Here is an 18639-nt window from a genome sequence, read left to right on the forward strand (position 1 = left end):
GTTATTTTCAAATTCTATAGTAATTTATTAGCATCTTATAAAATAATCTTTGTATTTCTTAAACTAGGTACATAGTATGTAATACACTGAAATATAATAAGATGGTTATTAAGCACCAGGCTTTGAAGACAGACTACTTTGCTTCTCACCACATATATGGCCTCTGGCAAGTAACTTATCCTTTCTGCCCCATTTTCCCATAGGGTTGTAGAGAGAATTAAATGCACCAATATACGTAAGGTGCTTAAGTCAGTGCCTGGCACTTAATAAACACACCATGAATATCATCTACTTTAATTACATAATAATTATTTTTATGTAAAAAGGCCTCTCAGCTTAGAAAACTCATTACAAATCCTGATAATATTAAATTTCAATTTTCTTTATCAATTTAGGAAAGCTGCGACTAAAATATTATTAAGGAACCTAGGTGTTTATGCTGTTTCTACCCTATTCACAAGTCCAATTTTCTCCAACTCTGAGTCACTATTAGTTCTTCTCCTGACTCATCACACAGAAAGGTAGACAGTCTGGAATATAACTGGCATACTAAAAGGCATTTCTTAATCTATCTGGATTTATAAGATTTACTAAGTGGAACTTGTCCTATATAATGGTCAAAAAATATGCTAAATAATTATGACTTAAACTGTGTTCACTTAAAAGTGTTTGTATAAATCAAATGTTCCTTCAAAGTATGTAGTAGGTGTTATAACCCCATCTTGACTGAAAAACAACATATCACTTAAGTAAAATCGAAGATCCACATTTTCTGACTGCTAGCCAAAAGCAGATTAATAATTTGCTGATGATCTGGTGTTCAAAACTTTGCCAAGCAAGCTACAGACTAGAAGCTCAGAAGCAATCTCTGAGCCTACAAATTTGACCTTAATTTCTATTCAATTCCATACTTTCATTGTTTTCCCCATTCAGATGTTCAAATCATTTAAGATAACCTCTAATAAAAAGTTATTGAAAAAAATCTAGGGACGTAAGCTAAATAATGCAACATAGATTAATTAAAAACTCCACTTTCCCTAGACACAAATGTACACAAAAAAATAAATACTTTTAAAATACTACTCTACCACTTATTCACTTTCCATGTGATCTTGAGTCATTTAAACTCTCCAAGCCTCCACCTTCTCCTCTGGAAATGGGGATAAAAAGAGTAACTATAACTACCATATGGGATTGCTGTGAGCATTGATCAAGACAACACATAAAACACTTTAGCCAACCACTATGAAAACAGTTAAGTTTCAATAAATGTTAACTTCTATATATAAATCCAAACTTTAGCATCATTTGACCTCTATCTATTGAAAGATTTTATTTTCTATGAAAACCATCTCTGTTAACCCATTCATGCACACCTACCCAATGGCAATAACTTCACAATCACTCTGAACACGTGGATATTAACAGTCGAGGAAGTTATAGCCCCCTCCTCTTGAGTTAGGTTCCCTGCTCAGGAAATAGCCTGTACTTAGCACTGTACTACTTAACACAGTTCCCTATATTACTTGAGAGCCCCTTGTGGGTAAGCCCTGTGTCCTATTATTCATTTCTGTATCCCGAGACTGAAACCCAATAGTTCTAAACCCTGACTCACAAGGGGAGGTTATCAAAATATTAATGCCTGGGATCCATCCCAGACCCATTAAATCTAAGGAGGTCAGGGAGGTAGAAGACAAGTAATCAGCAAGGGGGGAGCATTTTTTTAATATCCTCACGTGATGTTAGTGTGCTGCCACAGTTAAGAACCACTGCACTCTGACATTTAAAATACTATACAAACAGGTATGTATACGTGTGTGAATATATAAAAATATAGGTAAAGAAATATAAGTCTCAGCTCAAGGCCCTCAACCTCACAGCTACTCCTAGCCCCATCATCTCTTTCCTTTAAACAGACAACACTGTTAATAAACAATTAGTTACATGCTGCGTTAAGATGGTTTTTAAACTGTTAACTCAGTACAGTACTTAAGTTTCTTCACGTAATTATGCCTTAGCCTTCTTCCTAGATTAGTCTTGCTCCTTGAAAATATACACTGCCGTATTCTTCTTGTTTTCTCCACAGTGCTTATGATAGTGCCTTGAACACCAACATGTAATAAACATGTGGCTCATCTAATAAATGCATACAAAAATTATCAGCAGGAAGTATGTCACATCCAAATTAACCAATTTGGGCTATGACTCAAAAAACAGAAAAAGTAAAAATTCAGAAAAAAGTTTAAAAAAACCTCTAACTTAGTAAATAAGAACAACTAAAGTTTATCTCATTAATGAGCATCTATACATTTGCATTTATTACAGCCATCACATGCAGTATCCCATCACCATCCACCACTTTAAGATTCTGAACTGCTTCCTTACTAAAACTATCTTCCAGTTGCTAGTGGTATCTTTAGCTGCTGTCATATTCTTTTGTAACAACTTTACAATACTCTGTAATTAGTAAAATAAGTTAATGAAAGTCACAACAAATGTGTCACACATGCTTAATAAATACGTCTTGAAGAAACAATGTTTATCAACCACTAAAATAGACTCTTTGCATACAAGTTACATGCTAATCTCTAATATAAATTTCGATGGGAATACTGTCTGAAAATAAGAGAGTCTTATTCAACACTATATATAATACAAGTCTAATTATGAGTATTGACAGACTGATGATTTTCTGCTTTTATAGTATTTTCATACCTGAAAATTCTATTAAATAGTATATGACTTTTAAAAATAGCAGTGCTAAGCTGTATTACACAAGAAACTCCACAGCAACTGGCATTCGCAATGTTGAAACTACTAAGAAAAATGAATGGCACAAAATTCTAAAAAAAAAACAATTTAAAGATATGAAAATGATTCACCTTAAAAGGTTTGTGTCATATGTGTACCACTATTAACAATCTGAAAGACTTACGTTGTTTTTAAAAATCTGAAAATATGGGGACTTCCCTGGTGGCGCAGTGGTTAAGAATCCGCCTACCAGTGCAGGGGACCCGGGTTCGAGCCCTGGTCCGGGAAGATCCCACATGCCGCGGAGCAACTAAGCCCGTGCGCCACAACTACACAGCCTGCGCTCTAGAGCCCGCGAGCCACAACTACTGAGCCCGACTGCCACAACTACTGAAGCCCACGCGCCTAAGGCCCGTGCTCTGCAACAAGAGAAGCCACCCAATGAGAAGCCCGCGAACCGCAACAAAGAGTAGCCCCCACTCACCGCAACTAGAGAAAGCCCGTGAGCAGCAACAAAGACCCAAGGCAGCCAAAAAAATAAACAAATAAATTTTTTTAAAAAAACTGAAAATATGGGGAGGAGGCACTCAAGAAATATGCCTGCTAATTAGATACTGTGGTAAAACATTACCATGTTTTGTTGGGTCCTACAGCATTAAACAGATAGAGCCAGAGTTACCACAAAAAGAAAGCAGTACACAATTCCCTATTCAATAAAAAAGGTTCAAATTCCACAGTCAAAAAAATGGTACCCTGGGTTGTTTGTTTTTAAGGAAGATTAAATTTAGGAGTTGCCAACACCCAAACGAAAAACATTCCAGAGTATCAGACTCAATTGTAGTGGGGAGTCATCTACATTCTCAGCACTACGTTCCCTTACCCAAAACAGGAATATTAACAAAGGATGCTTCTTAGGATCTCACGAGATACACCATACTTATTTACCCCCGGTAAACATTACCCTTGTTTAAAAACCAAAAACAAAAAGGTACTTGAGAAATAACAATTTTAGCACAAGCATACAGACAAAAAATGAAGTTTAACATCTGCCAAGATATTTCCCAAAATAAGACCCCTGTCAAATGAACAATGAGGAAAAGATTGCAAATGACAAATTCTTTTATTTGGACCATCAGCTACTTTTAAAAAGAAAGTTGAGGAATGTAGCTTTTCCAAAGCCTTCTCTTCAGTTTCTCCCTAATCTTCATATTTTTAACTTAAAAAAAAAAAACCCTAGAAATTTGATTACCACTCTTATGAATTCCTTTTAAAGCAATTTAATGAGTAACAGATCTTTTGTGCAAGTAGGAAACCACAGAGGACAGTTTTGCTGGCTGATAAAAATCTCTCTGAAACACTCATAAAAATATACCCTTCAAAGACAAACTCTGATTTTCCAGGTATGGAAATTATATTAAGACTTAAAAATTTGGGTATGTTTGATATACACCCTAACTTACTGCAAATGCTTTTACTTGAACCACAATTAAAGTTGGTGAATTCTTACTATTTATTTACTGTGTGTCAAAGTTGAATAAATTACAAGGCCAGGAAAAAAAGGTAAAACCTAGAACCAATGAGAAAAAGATGCAACTACTTCGGGTGAAACAAGGTTATTGAATCACTTCCCCAAACCGGTGAGTTACTATTAAAGTAACCAAATACTTGTTAGAGGATTGTTTTGTTTTGTTGAGGGTAGAGAAAGGTGCACTTATACCCCAAGTAGAAATGTTTCACCAGTAACTCTGTAATGGGAAGATGCTGCTGCCTGCATAATGGTTTTTGAGACTGCTCAAAAATACCAAAAAAAAAAAAAAAACCAACAACAACCCAAAAAACAAAAAATTCCCAACCCTACCACAAATGTTTTCCAGAATACACAGAGCCAAATACTTAAATACAGGGAGAGAGCATTTTAGCAAAAAGAATTGAGGGTTGCTACAGCGTTCCTAATGTCCACAATACCACTCAGAAAAAAACTCGCGTGCGTGTGTGTGTGTGTGTGTGTGTGTGTGTGTGTGTGTGCTGGGGAGCACTATTTCCAAAAGCTGGTTTATATATGAAATAGAGCATATGCTCAACTGGATATACTTATCTTGGATTCATTGAAAGATAAAGCTGTCTGGGATAGTGCTAAAGCCACGTTTTCTTTACAGGTGCTATTAAACACTGTTAAGAGAGAAGAGATAAACTATCTGATAATTTGAGACGGGCACGTGGGTAACTAAAGTACGTGGTCATCACCATTAATCAATTTTTCTAACTGATCAACCATAAACAAACAAGGCTAGGTGGGCAAGTTCTGGAGTCCCGAGTTATCTTTCCAACACTGAAAAGAAGGATCCTGGGTCTGAGATCTTAGCCGGGAAGCCTGAAAAGCACGCGTCCGACTTTGGATTTGGGGAACTTCCCAGCAAGCATTTGTTGAGAGTAAAACTCCATCACCCCCTGCCTGCCTAACTCAGTGAAAGGCTAAGAAGTGCAGGCTCGAGGGGGAAAGCTCTGGGCCCTGGAGAGAAGACACCAGGAGGCGGCAGCCCTCCAGGGTCCGGCCGCGGCCCCCGCCCGGCTCACCTCTGCGGCAGGGATGTTGACCACGCCGGTGGAGCGCCGCTTCTCCCGCAGCTTCCTCTTCTCGATCTGCCCCTTGCCTTTCCTGGCGCTGGGGCCCGAGCTCTTGCCCTTCTCCAGGGCGCCGTCCCGCTCCTCCTCGCCGTCCCGTGCGGGGGCTGCCCCCGAAGCGACAGCGGCGGCGGCGGCGGCGGCGGAGGACTCATCCTCCGGCCGCCGCGGGCCGGGGGCGGCGCGACTCAGCTGCGCAGGGCCCACGGCGCAGTTCACGCCCCCGGGGCCGGGGGCGGCAGGTGCGGCGGCGCCGCCTGGGAGGTTGTTGTTCAGCTCGTTGGCCGCAGCGGCGGCCGAAGTACCCAGGGCCCCCGGCGGGAGCTTCCCGGCCGCGTCACCCGTGCCCCCACCGGGGGCGGCCGGGCCCGGGGGATTCTGCTTGGCGCGCATCTTCTCGCGCTTCGCCTTCCACTCCTCCAGGAAGTCTGTGGTGCTGCCGCCGCTGCCGCTGCCGGTCCGGTAGCCACCGGTCGCCATATTCCCAGCGGGGCCGGCCGGGCTCTCACCTCAGGCCGCCCGCCCCGACTCCGGCCGCCGCCCCCTCTTCCTTCCCGCCACCCGGAGGAGGCGAGGGAACGACCCCCGGGCGCGGGGGTGGCCGCGGCTCCCCCAGGGACCGGCTGGTCTGCAGGGAAACACAAAAGGGGGCGGAGAAGGGAAGCGTAAGATCCTCGCCCGGCCCGAGGGTCTGCCCCGCGGCCGCGCCCCTCGGAGCCCCACAGAGAGCGCGCCCACTCAGCCCCGCAGGCGAGGAGCCGCAGAGTCCCCACCCTGCAAAGTTTCTCCGACGCACCTACACGGCTGGCCCGGACGATCACCGCCCCTCGAGGGGTGGAGAGAGGCACGGTCCCCACCCCCGGCCCGCCTGCCCGCCCGCCCGCCCCATCCCCGCCGGGGTCCGAGCCTGCGGCGGTCGGGGGACCCGGACCAGACCCCCCACCTGTCGACCCGTCGCATCTCCAACCCTCGCTCCGGTCCGGGGTCCCCGCGACCGACACACTCATTCCCGGGACGAGGCGCGGAGTCCCGTAACCGACTCGCGGAGGAGGCGGGACGCCTCCCGGACCCAGCAGTCCAGCCGAGTCCAGGGGGACGGGTGCGCGTGTGGAGCGCGGACCGACCGGGCGGCCCCTTACCTGGGAGGAGTTGGGGGGACGAGGAGCGGGACTGGGTGCTGGCGCCCAGGTGAGCCGAAGCAGCCGCGCGGAAGGACCCGCGGCCAGCTCTCCGTCCTGAGCCCGCGGCGCTCCCGGGCTAGGAAGGAGGGAGGAGGGAGGGAGGGTGGGAGGGAATGAGGGAGGGGAGGGAAGGGAACGAGGGGAGCCGAGCGGCGCCGAAGCGCCGGCGGAAAGGACCGAGACCGCGCGCGAGGGGCGCGGCGCGCAGTGGGGGCGGCGGGGCCCGCCGACGCCCCGCCCCCGGCGCTCAGGTGCGCGGCGCCGCGTCCAGCCCGCTGCTGCCGCCGGTCCCGCGCCAGCAGATGCGACCGCACATTCCTGGGCGCGCAACCTCGCGGCGGCCGACCTGCCGGCGCCTCCGACGCTGGAGCGTGAACCGCCCTCCACGCCCTTCTCCCCGTTCCTCTTCTCCGCCTCTCCAGTCTCCCACCACTCTTCCTTTTAAGTACAAGACATATTCTTCCAGGGAAAATCTCAAATACTGCTGGCTGAGGGGGAAAGTGCATGATTCAGGGCCTGACTAGCTAGGATGGAAAAATACTCTCGCGTCCCTTTTCCTAGTCGCTGCCCCCTTTTCAGATGTACTGGGGTGGCAAGCAGGAGAGTGGAAAGGGCTGAAACCCAGGCCCCTCCTTCTAAGTCTGTGGTCTCAGGTGAACGTGTCGCCTGAAAGAAGAGACTTCAACTGTACGTGTATTATCAAGGCTTTACTGTTATCTTAGGCTTGCAGGGAAAAATTTTAAAGCTCATTTTAAAATGTATTGTGTTGGCGATCCCAGTCCTACTTGGAGTTTCCTCTTAACCCTGTCTCTACATCTCCTCTTCACAGATAGGGAATTTAGCAGCAAAACTCCCTACCAAAGTCCTAAAGCTGCATTGAGGCTGATTTGATATGAGCTGGGGCGGTGATTGTCTCTATTCCTCTACCCTTGACATGCCATAAGGTAAATCTTATCTTCAGAGGCAAGTCATCTCCGATTTCTGGATCACGTCTGGGTGGACTGCCACTGTCAAGCACTTGAGCAGACAGACGTCACTGTATCCGAGTAACGCCAGGGCACATCACTGTCATAGGGTACAAATGCCTGGTCACCATTTTGCAAAAAGTAGGTGAGCCCTGAGTCACATTCTTACCTAACATAACTCTTTCTTCCTACTTAGTACCTGTTTTGCCTAGGTGGCACACGGTGGGTGAGCCGCCAGCCTTTGCCTGCTCAGGAAGGAGAACAGGAGAATGTGATTCACATGCTATTTATTTATCAGAGGGGAAGGTCACACAGTTCTCGTCTTTTGTCTGACTGCTGGAGTGAACTTGTGGATAACCCGGATTGAGTTCTGGAAAAACTGTTTAAAAAATTAAAGGCCTACGTTGGGAATCGGTTTAAAAGGCTGAGCCTGGCTGGTACCAACCTGGGTGTGCCATCTGAAACTCCTCAATTAATGATTCATTACTTTGTTTTCTGAGTTTTAAGGTGGGGGAGGGAGGGTTGAGCATTAAAGAGATTCACATTAATATTCTTTATAACTTACCAGAGGATTTTCTCTTGGAGGGACTGCAGGATATAGTGGAAAGAGGATATAATGTGCCTGAGTACAAACATCTAAATAGCTGAGAGATCTTGGGCATGTTGTTTAAATTCTCTGAAACTCAGCTTTCTTTACTATAAAACCAGTAATAACAGCATATGTTTTTATGTTGTTATAAGAAATGACACTGTGTGCTTGGTCAAGGAAAGCACTCAGTAAATATAGTCTCTTTTATTAATAGGATATTGAACAGAGTCCTGGGTTTCTAAGGGGGGGGCGCAGATGAAAAAAGATAAGGTACTAAATACACAATATTAACTTGAAAACAACAGACTTTGAATGAACTAAGATAACACTCTGCCACATAATTTATCAGTGCATCTCTTTGACCAGTTCTCTGGTATATTAACAAGCGCTGAGTCAGGAATGTTGGCTACTATGGACTTGTGTGACTTTCGGCAAGTTGCTTACCTTTTGTGCCTCTGTTTACTTACACATAAAATGGGGATAATAATACTTCCTACATTGTGAGAGTGTTGTGAAAGTGTCCAAGATCCTTAGATAAAAGGTAGTATGGGAGTACCGGAGTAGTTGTTATTAGTCTATAAAGTGCCCTAGGAACCATGGATGAAAGAGATTACTGAGGTACAAAGCGCTGTGTATTATTATTGTTATCGCTTATTATACCTTTTGTCTTTACCTTACCATTCTCAATATTCCCAAAGGTATATTTCACAGCCAGACTGCTTCCAACATTGCATCAAGATATTTAGCTGAGTCAGTTCTAAATTGCTGTGTTTGCATGTCGTCAATCTTCATGTACAGCGTTCTGATGAAATAATCCTTAAAGACTCTGAGCCTGGTTTCTCAACTGCAGCACTACTGAAATTTGGGACTGGATAATTCTTTGGGGGTGTTGTCCTGTCCATTGCAGGATGTTTAGCAGCATCCTTGGCTTCTGCCCACTAGATACCTACCAGGAGTGTCCTCCACCCCCAGTTGTGAGTTTGCCAAGTGCTTCCTGGGGGGCAAAATCTTCCCCAGTTAAGAACTTCTGAGCAAACCTAAAACAACTAATTTGGGTGATACACTTGCCCTTAATAATAAAGGGAAATAAGATGATGATAACAAAACAAAGATTCATTTTAATATGTCAGAGTCAAACTTATTCTAAATGTTAAGTCTTACTTAATGTTTTCCAGGCAGTGGATTAGCTATATGTGAAATAGCCTGTTTGTATGTGTTGAAATAATTAATAGGATATTAAGAAATAACAATTTGCCTGCAATGCAAATATTTCTGGAAGATATGCAATTCGCCCTCTAAAATCAAAATAATACATGCACATCGTCTTAATGGTTAAATACTTCAGTTCTACAAGGATTATAACAAAAGACAGCAATCCCCTACCTAAAACCCTACCCAGAACTTTGAACTCTTATAACTGTTTTTGCTAATATAGATCTTCCTATTTATATTTTAATGCCCTCACCTGCTATTCTACTTCTTGATTTCTCCATTTTTTAGACATCCATTTTTGGCTTCCTGATACAGAAGAAAATTTAGTTCTCCTCTACTTAAACTACACCTACACGTTTCTTACTCCTAAACTCCTGCTATACTTGTATTGCAATTTTTATTGAATAACCATTTAATGTTTATAGTGTTATGACTATGCAAATATTGTTCACAGCTGAGCCAGGCAGTGTACTATGTTTGCTTTTCTTTTTTTTCCTCCAACTTATTTTCTTGTTACACAAATATTTCTTTTTCCTGCAGTTAAAACTTGCCCCTTTTTTGCCTTATTTTTCTATATATCATTCACAAATTTACACCCAGACTTTCTTCCTGTCGATGCAGTTCATCACGTCAGATGATCTGTCAGTTCTATTTCTCTTTTTCTTGGAGGTATCTCTCCTGGAGCCCGCCCCCCCCCACTCTAGTCTGGATTGATTTTAAGGCTCATTGCTCTGTGGTTATTCTGGGATTATACTTCCCTAACATCCTGGGAATTATTTCCTGTGCAGACTCCTTGTTTCCTGAATCCCATATTGTCCTCTTTCTTTTCCCTTATTTTAGTTGAGTACTTCTTCAGTATTCTCTGGAGATCGGATTGCACATTCTTCGAGACCATGTGTGTTAGAAAATGTTTTTAATTTATCTTCACACTTGGTTAATAGTTTGGTGAGGCATAGACCTCTACGTTGGAAATCATTTTCCTTTATAATTTTGAAGGCATCACAATATTGTCTTCTGGTTTCCAGAGTTGCAGTTTGGAAAACCAATGGCATTCTGATTCCTTTGTATTTTCTCTCTGGAAGTTTTTGGAACTTCTTACCCAGATCTACTTGAATATCTTAAAGATTTGCCATGATTTGTCTTTTTTTTCTATATAAATTTATTTATTTATTTTTGGCTGTGTTGGGTCTTCGTTGCTGCACACGGGCTTTCTCTAGTTGTGGCGTGAGAGGGGGCTACTCCTCATTGCGGTGCACAGGCTTCTCATTGCAGTGCGTAGGCTTCTCATTGGGGTGGCTTCTCTTGTTGCAGAGCATGGGCTCTAGGCGCGGAGGCTTCAGTAGTTGTGGTGCACGGGCCTAGTTGCACGGCATGTGGGATCCTCCCAGACCAGGGCTCTAAACCCATGTCCCCTGCATTGGCAGGCGGATTCTTAACCACTGCGCCACCAGGTAAGTCCCAGCCATGATTTGTCTTTTTTCATTATTATGTTAAGCACTCAGTGGGCCCTCTAAATCCGCCATGTGCCTTTCACTTGGGAAATTTCTTTATCCTATATCTTTGGTAATTCTTCCCTTCCATTTTCTCTTTCTGGAGCCCCTGTTAAATAGATATTGAACTTCTAAGTGTTTTCTAGTAAATATTTGTCTTTTCTCTCCTAGTTTCCATCTCTTTGGCATGTTATTATACTTTCAGTGAAACTTCCTGTCTTATTTGCCAAACCTTTCTGTTGAATTTTCTGTTTCTGCCACCATTTTTTCTTTGATCTATTTCTTAGACTCTAAATGTTCTTCTTCTATATTATCCTATTTTTGTGTCAGATTCATCATATTTTCTCTTTCTAAGGAAATTCCTTTAACTTTTCTTCTGCTGGTCCTACACTTTGTCTCATATTTATTTGCTCCCTTTTATCTTTTTGATTGTTTTAGTCTTCATCCTTCATGTTAGAGGATTTCCTTGTCAGTCTGCTGTTCATTCTTTTTTTTTTTTTAATTTTTTTTTTTTTGGCCACTCTGCGTGGCATTCAGAATCTTAGTCCCTCGACCAAGGATCAAACCCGTGCCCCCTGCAGTGGAAGTGCGGAGTCTTAACCACTGGACCACCAGGGAAGTCCCTGTTCATTCATATTTTAGGTTGAAGCATTGAAAAGTTGTTTGAGGGACTTCCCTTGTGGCACAGTGGTTAAGACTCTGAGCTCCCAATGCAGGGCACCGGGGTTTGATCCCTGGTCAGTGAACTAGATCCCACATGCATACCTCAACTGAGTTTGCATGCCACAACTAAGGAACCTGCCTGCCACAACTAAGACCCATTGCAACCAAATAAATAAATAAATGAAAAGTTGATTGCTTGCTCTTCTTTCAAAAGGCAGAGCTTGTTGATTGATGGTCCCAATTTAGGGAGCTGGTGTTTGGACCCAGGCATTTTGTGGAGGCATGTGTCCATTGTCAGCCTCTATGAATGAGGCTTTTCTCTTGGCCAGATCAGTTTCCCTGAGAGAAACTGTGTTTCTGCCTGTATTGCTAGTTGTCAACTCTTTCCAGTTCCAAGTAGAAAAAGGGAACTGGGGGAGCCTTAGTACTCAGCATGCAGGTTTCACTCAGTCCCTATGCTTGGATGCCTGGGGTGCTCAAGTTCAGTACATTTGTAATTCAGCAACTTCACAGCGTGAACTTCCAGTCCTCTGCCAGGATCAGGAGAGACAGCCTCCTTGCTCCTGGGCCTTACAGTGGGGCCTTGAGAATCTAACTGTCCCTTATATAGATTTTTAACAACTCCAGCTGTTTTCACCCCCATTCTTTCCTCTCTTTCAATATATGCTGCTGCCTCTGATTTCTGAGCTTTCTTCAGGACAAAAAGGATTCCTTCTGGCTGGCTTTGTCTCTTGCAGGCGGTTAGAATTCACCTTTCTCTTCTCTGCTAATGTCTATCTGTTTTTCATCTTCCATCTTCCAAAATTTTGCTCTCATTTCCCATCCTCTTGGTTGTTACTGGTTTATCACTTTACTTTTATTTTAGTGAAGTTACTTGAGGGTGTACAGGTAAACATGTGTGTTCAGTCTGTTATGTTTAACAGGAGGTCTAATCTGTCCATTTTGCAGATTTCTAGATATTTTGAAATCTAATCTGTGATGAGGCTAGATAAGTAGAGACCTCTGCCTCTTATTACATCTTAAGCCCCAATTGATTGACACTATTAGGAAGAGTTCTGTGAAATGTGTTGTGTTTTCTGGAGGCTGTTTATGAAGATGTGGCTCATTACATTACATAATGTCCCCAGGAAAAAAATGTCTGACATTACTACTAAGAATAGTTGTATATATTTCTCTTTTGTTACTTTTTTTTTTTTTTCATTTTTTCCAAAGCCTTTTTTTTTGGATGTGGACCATTTTCAAAGTCTTTATTGAACCTGTTACAGCATTGCTTCTGTTCCATGTCTTGGCCCCTTGGCCCCGAGGCATGTGGGATCCTAGCTCCTAGACCAGGATCGAACCTGCCCCCCTGCCCTGGAAGGCAAAGTCCCAACCACTGGACTGCCGGGGAAGTCCCTTTTTGTTACTTTACTTTTTTAACCACAATAAAACTATGTGTTTTATAGCTGGTAAGTTTTCCCTTCTTCCATCAACTGCTGTTAATCTTAGGCCAGATTTGTGGCCTATCCAGGAAAGATCTAGGTTTTGTGGTGCCTGAAGCTTATAAAACTTAGGGCACCTTCTTTAAGAAAAAGAATAGGTTAAAAAAATAGTTAGAATGAGCAATTTTAAAGATTATAAATTTTAACAAATTGAAAAGTGCCATAAGCATCACAAAAATCCAGAAAAACAACCTAAATTATTCACTATTACTCTCTGACATATTTCTATAATACTGTTTTATCTGCATTTTTACTATTTATTTTATTTTGTTTTATTTTATTTTTGCCTGCACCACACGGCTTGCAGGATCTTAGTTCCCCGACCAGATATTGAACTGGGGCCCACAGCAGTGAAAGCACAGAGTCCTAACTGCTGGACCACCAGGAAATTTCCAATTTTATTATTAATTGATGCATAAAATATCTGACTTCATACACAGATGTATCCTCTATTTGTAGTACACAAATATATATATTTGTGCATCATAAGCACAGGATCTCTATTGATCCTACCAGTTTTTCATTATCTGTCACTCCTTTCCATGTCCTAACCTCCTTACTCAGATTAAAGCTTATCATTATTAGCCTCCTCTGTGCCTACTCTTGCTCAGCTAAAATAAGGCTAATTAAAAACAGCGTGGTGGGTGGGCTTCCCTGGTGGCGCAGTGGTTGAGAGTCCGCCTGCCGATGCAGGGGACACAGGTTCGTGCCCCGGTCCGGGAGGATCCCACATGCCGCGGAGCAGCTGGGCCCGTGAGCCATAGCCGCTGAGCCTGCGCGTCCGGAGCCTGTGCTCCGCAACGGGAGAGGCCACAACAGTAAGACGCCCACGTACTGCAAAAAGAAAAACAAACAAACAAAAAAAGCGTGGCATCCTTCCTAACTCTCCTTCAAATGCATGACCATAGTTTCAACTGGGCAGTGCATACTATCTGGCAATCCTGCAGTCTTAGTAAGCATGTTCACCTGTGCTGCAGAATGACTAGTTCACATCAATCCCTTAAACCTCCAAAACCTCCTTATCCAACCCTCGCTCTCAGTTGATGAACTTGTTTGTTGACTAAAGTAGGACCTATGTGAGTGGGGCTCCTCATCTTGCCCCACACCTTTACCCACCTTCCTACATCTGGATCTACTCTCTGCCTCCTTACGTTTAGATGAAGTTCTTAGCTCCTTTCGAAGGCAGTCCTGGCAACTGTATCTTTCCCCTTGCAAGAGCTTTGCTCCTACAATTAATACTCTTCTCTCATGCATAATCAATTTCTTCTCTTTTAAATAATTCCTTTCAACATACAAATGCACTCTATATTAATTCCCTCTGTATTAGTCTTCTACTTACTGCTGAAACAACTTAACATCTTAAACAACACAACTTTATCATCTTACAGTTCTGTAGACAGATGTCCTACAGGGATGGGTCTCATTGGGTTAAAATGAAGGAAGCAGCAGGACTGCACTCCTTTCTGGAGGCTCTCTGGAAGAATCCATTTCCTTGCCCTTTCCAGCCTCCAGAGGCTGCCCACATTCCCTGGCTCTTGGTCTTCAAAGCAAGCAATGTCCCATCTCTCTGTGCCTTCCCGCCAGAGCCACATCTCCCTATGATTCTCTTCTGCATCCCCTTTCCACTTTTAAGGATCCTTGTGATTATATTGGGACCACCTGGATAACCCAGGATGATCTATTTTAAAATCAGCTGATTAGCAACCTTGATTCCATCTTCAACGTTAATTCTCTCTTGCCATATAACTTATATTCACAGGTTCCAGGGATTACGGCCTAGAACTCTTTGGGGCCATTGTTCTTCCTACCACACCTTCTTAAAGAAAAACATTTTCCCAGACTCTAGAATCTAATCTGGTCAATGTCCTATTTCTCTGTTCATGTTCACAGTCATAAGTCTTGGAAGAGTTATCTTCATTCACTGTTGCAGTCTTGTGGGAATGAGCCATTAACCTGTGGGGTCTGTGCTAACTCTGGCTAGCTAGTGTTGTAACTGAATTGTAGGACATTCAGTTGGTGTCCAGAGAGTGGGAGAATTGGTTAGTGTGGGAAAACCACGCACACATTTGGTGTCAGATATGTTGAGAGAAAGAGCACAGTGTTTCCCCTTTTACCTGGTTAAGATGAAGATGTGATTTCCTGACAACCCAGCAATTGCACTCTTAGGTACCTACCCTAGAGAAACTCTGACATGAACACAGGGACACATGGACATAAATGTTCATTGCAGCACTAATTATAATAGTGAAAAAATGAAAAAGTACTTGTAGTTAGCAGGAGAGTGAATATATAAATTATAGTTTATTAGTATAATGGAACATTTATATCATTTCAAACCAGTTTCAAATGGATATGTAGGGACTTCCCTGTCAGTCCAGTGGTTAGGACTCTGCACTTCCATGTTAGGGGGCCCAGGACCTGATCCCTGTTCGGGGAACTAAGACCCCCCAGTGCAGTGAAAAAAAACAAAAAGAATATGTAGAGTATGACATTGTTCATATAAATTTCCAAAAGTTACAATAGTATATATTTTTAACAGATAACCATTTGTAATATAAATACAAACATACCAAATTCAGCTTATTAGTTACTTCTGAAGACAGATGGAGGGAAAAGGTATAGGAGCTGTAATGTTGCTGTTATTTATGTTTTATTTCTTTAAAAAGGAAAGAGATCTAAGATAAATGTGCATTAACATTTGTGAAATCTCAGTGTAGGGGGTACCTAGATTATTTGTTATATTACTTTCTGGACTTTTGTATATTTGAAATATGCTAGAATTTAAAGTAATTTTTAAAGGAAAAATACTTGGACTTGTATAAATAGTTTCATAAGAAAAGTTTTGACTTTAAAATTCTGAAACTTTAACAAAATTGGACTTGCCCAACATGTCTTTAGGCAATCTTAAAATGTCCCCCTTTTTTGCCAAGCAAAAGAAGCCATAAAATTGTAGAAAACTTAATGAAGCCATGTACCCTGGAAATATTTGAAATGGTTTATGGCTTGGGGCAAAGGAAGAAAACTGAAGCCATGCCGATGTCAAAAGTCACAATTCCCTTTAGAATCACTGATCTTTCTTCTAATATCTGGACACAGATCCTTAAAATGGCTCCTAAACCACTTTCCTTCAACAGGCAAACAACTGGATGAAACCGCTGATGCCTCTCATTTTAACCAGCTCTTCCACTATCATTCTTTTTTTCATACACGGGTGCCACTATTTCTTCCACTAAAAATTGGAAGAAATATTCCAATTTTTCTGATCCCCTTTTGGAGACTTGGCAAGCCCTTGCCACTTTCCGAATGGTGAAAAAACGTCTTTGTCCAGGAAAACTCTGTGTGAATGGAACATTTTGGTTCTCTGGGCACAGATGGAGCACCTGAGCTCAGTAACACGCCTGGTTGAGCAGCTTTGCTGAAGACGCTCCACACATTGTCATGACTCATTGCTCTCAGCATCAACAGGAATTGGGCTGTGCCAGCAGATCTGAAAAGAAGCTTGTCTACTGCTGTGAAAGTCGGTGACTTTCACAGAGCCTGGTCCTGATATCAGCCTTTTCAAGAAAATTTAAATAGAAAAGAGATCAGAGTAGGAAGCTCTTCTCCATTACACTTAGTCCACTTGTGACTTTCCAAAGAACAAATCTTAAAGTATGTGATTGAACTTCATGCCTAAGTTGTATGTGTGCTCAATAGAGAGAGAGAGAGAGAAACAGAGAGAGAGGAAGAGAGAGAAAGAAAGCCTTCTCAGAACAATTTAACTGGGAGGTGTTCATTCCTAGTTTTGTTACGTCATAGGTGTTTTTGACCATGAGACTAAGATAAATCTTTTGATTTATCCAAGGTCCTACATATAGCATTCTGGATGCTGCTAAAAGAACCCCATCAACTCTTATAGCTCAGCTGCCATGTCAGAAAGTGAAGATAGAAACAACATGTAAACTTTCCAATAAAGAGGAAGGACTTTCTGTGGTCTGAAGCTCAAAGTCTTGTTTCTCTGCAAGCAGAAATCTTCAATACCCCAAAACACCGTAAAATTCTTTTGAATGTTACTTCTGCTTAGATGACTTTAAAATTAAATCATGAATTCATCATCCTTTTTGGCCCACAGAAAGCTTCAATGATGTACACCTCACCCAAGATGGTTCCATTGATTCACAGTGGTGATGAGGCATGAATTCAACTCAGTCTTGGAGTATGTACTTTAACGTATATTAAGTCAATATTTTCAGAGCTTTTTTCCATTAAAAAAAAAATTGAAATTAAATGGATGACATAGATGACATAACACGACTTCTTATTCAAATCAAAAGCAGCCTTTCACTGGAATTCACTATTGAGTAAAGCTGAGATTGCCTTTTATTTTGTAGACACTTGGGTTTAATTTAAATTAATGAAGATAACATTTTGCATAATAATACTTATAGAAGTTATTGATTGCTTACTACAAGCTAAGCACCATGATATTACTTCGTATACAGTGTCTAACTTAACCCTTTAAACAGTCCTATGAGGGGAGCATCAATATTACGTCCCTTAAACAGATCAGAGAATTGAGACATCAGAGATTATGTAACTTACCCAGTGTCACACAGCTAGTACATGATAAAACCAAACATTTCAGCACGTATCTGTCTGATTCCAGAGCCCATCCTTATATGTCAAAGGAATTAATTTTAATGCAATAAAATAAACAGCTTGACCAGCTCAGTTTCTGTGCATTTTCCTGTGAAAGATTTCTTTTGATTTCATCACAAGGTTAGGGCTTCGTAATCAGTGAATCTTAGGGCTATGAACAACTAGACCAGACAAACCAGGCAGCATGGGCTCCCTGCACAGCCCCTCCCCTCTCTGTCTTTGCATCCTTGTGTCTGGCACACAGCAGGTATAAATGTTTGTCAAATGGCACACAGGCAGGACGGCTGTCCTAAGGTGGCCCTGGAAGTAAGCTGACTGTCTCCCAGGGCTTTACTTGGGAGGTGGGGACAGTTTGGGGTAGGGAAGTACTCCTTGGTGTTTGTGCCCTAGCCAGCCTTTGATCCTCAGCTTTGCAGATTCAGAACTCTGATTTTATCAGCATCTGAAGCACTTATTAATGTCTCAGGGACACACAGTCACGTTAATGTAGCCCGCTTGCCTGGGCTACATTTGTCTAAGAGCCAAATAACTCAATTTATAATGAAAAATATGAAGGTCAGAAACCCAGGAATGTTAAAGTCATCGTGAACAGTGTGCATTCTCCAAGAAGGCAGACGTACGTGGGAGTGAAAGCAGGACTGTAAGCTTACTTGGTAAATATGGAAAACGAACAGGAGGGGTTAATTAGAGGAATCCAGTGTTTACTGGCCTCTGCTAAGAGAGCTTGAGACATTTATCTCCACAAATAAGGAGAGCCCTGCCAAACTGAACAGAACAGAATGGCTCTCCCCAGGACCTTTGCATTCCGACTGTTTTTTGCTAAGGAGGCTGCTAACTCTGCTACTGAGGGACACATTCTTCCTTTGCATATGCTAATGACTTTAATCTGGTTACGGTCCTATTTAATTGGTCAGACCTCTTTCAGGTGAATTTGCATATTGCTGCAAAATCCATTTATTGAATTTTTTTAAAGTTTAATTCCCTCAAGGCAATTTTATTGGTGGGCATTCTACTATAACTTCAGTGTACTAATGACTAGCATTTTCT

At 42.5% G+C, this 18639-nt stretch overlaps 1 protein-coding gene across 17 annotated transcripts in view; it reads right to left on the reverse strand.

The window, feature by feature from the left end:
- Positions 1-6676, reverse strand: part of PAWR (pro-apoptotic WT1 regulator) — a 209221-nt gene extending 202545 nt beyond the window's left edge. For 14 of the 17 annotated variants that reach the window (XR_016394995.1, XR_016394993.1, XR_016394994.1 and 11 more), the window contains exons 1-2: positions 6513-6672; positions 5326-6001 (exon numbers count right to left, since the gene is read on the reverse strand). Coding sequence is in view for 2 of the 17 variants with exons in the window: in XM_089921075.1 (XP_089777201.1) it covers positions 5326-5853 (528 nt within the window). In the remaining 15 variants the exon portion in view is untranslated. Of the gene's footprint in view, positions 1-5325; positions 6002-6512 lie in introns of all 17 variants that reach the window. The other 3 variants (XR_016394997.1, XM_089921075.1, XM_022559876.3) reach the window with 3 other exon arrangements.
- Positions 6677-18639: the final 11963 nt, after the last annotated feature.

The sequence above is a fragment of the Delphinapterus leucas genome, chromosome 11, assembly GCF_059928025.1.
Source record: "Delphinapterus leucas isolate spDelLeu-1000000601 "Yukka" chromosome 11, BTC_Dleu_Yukka2, whole genome shotgun sequence".
Classification (NCBI taxonomy): Eukaryota; Metazoa; Chordata; class Mammalia; order Artiodactyla; family Monodontidae; genus Delphinapterus; species Delphinapterus leucas.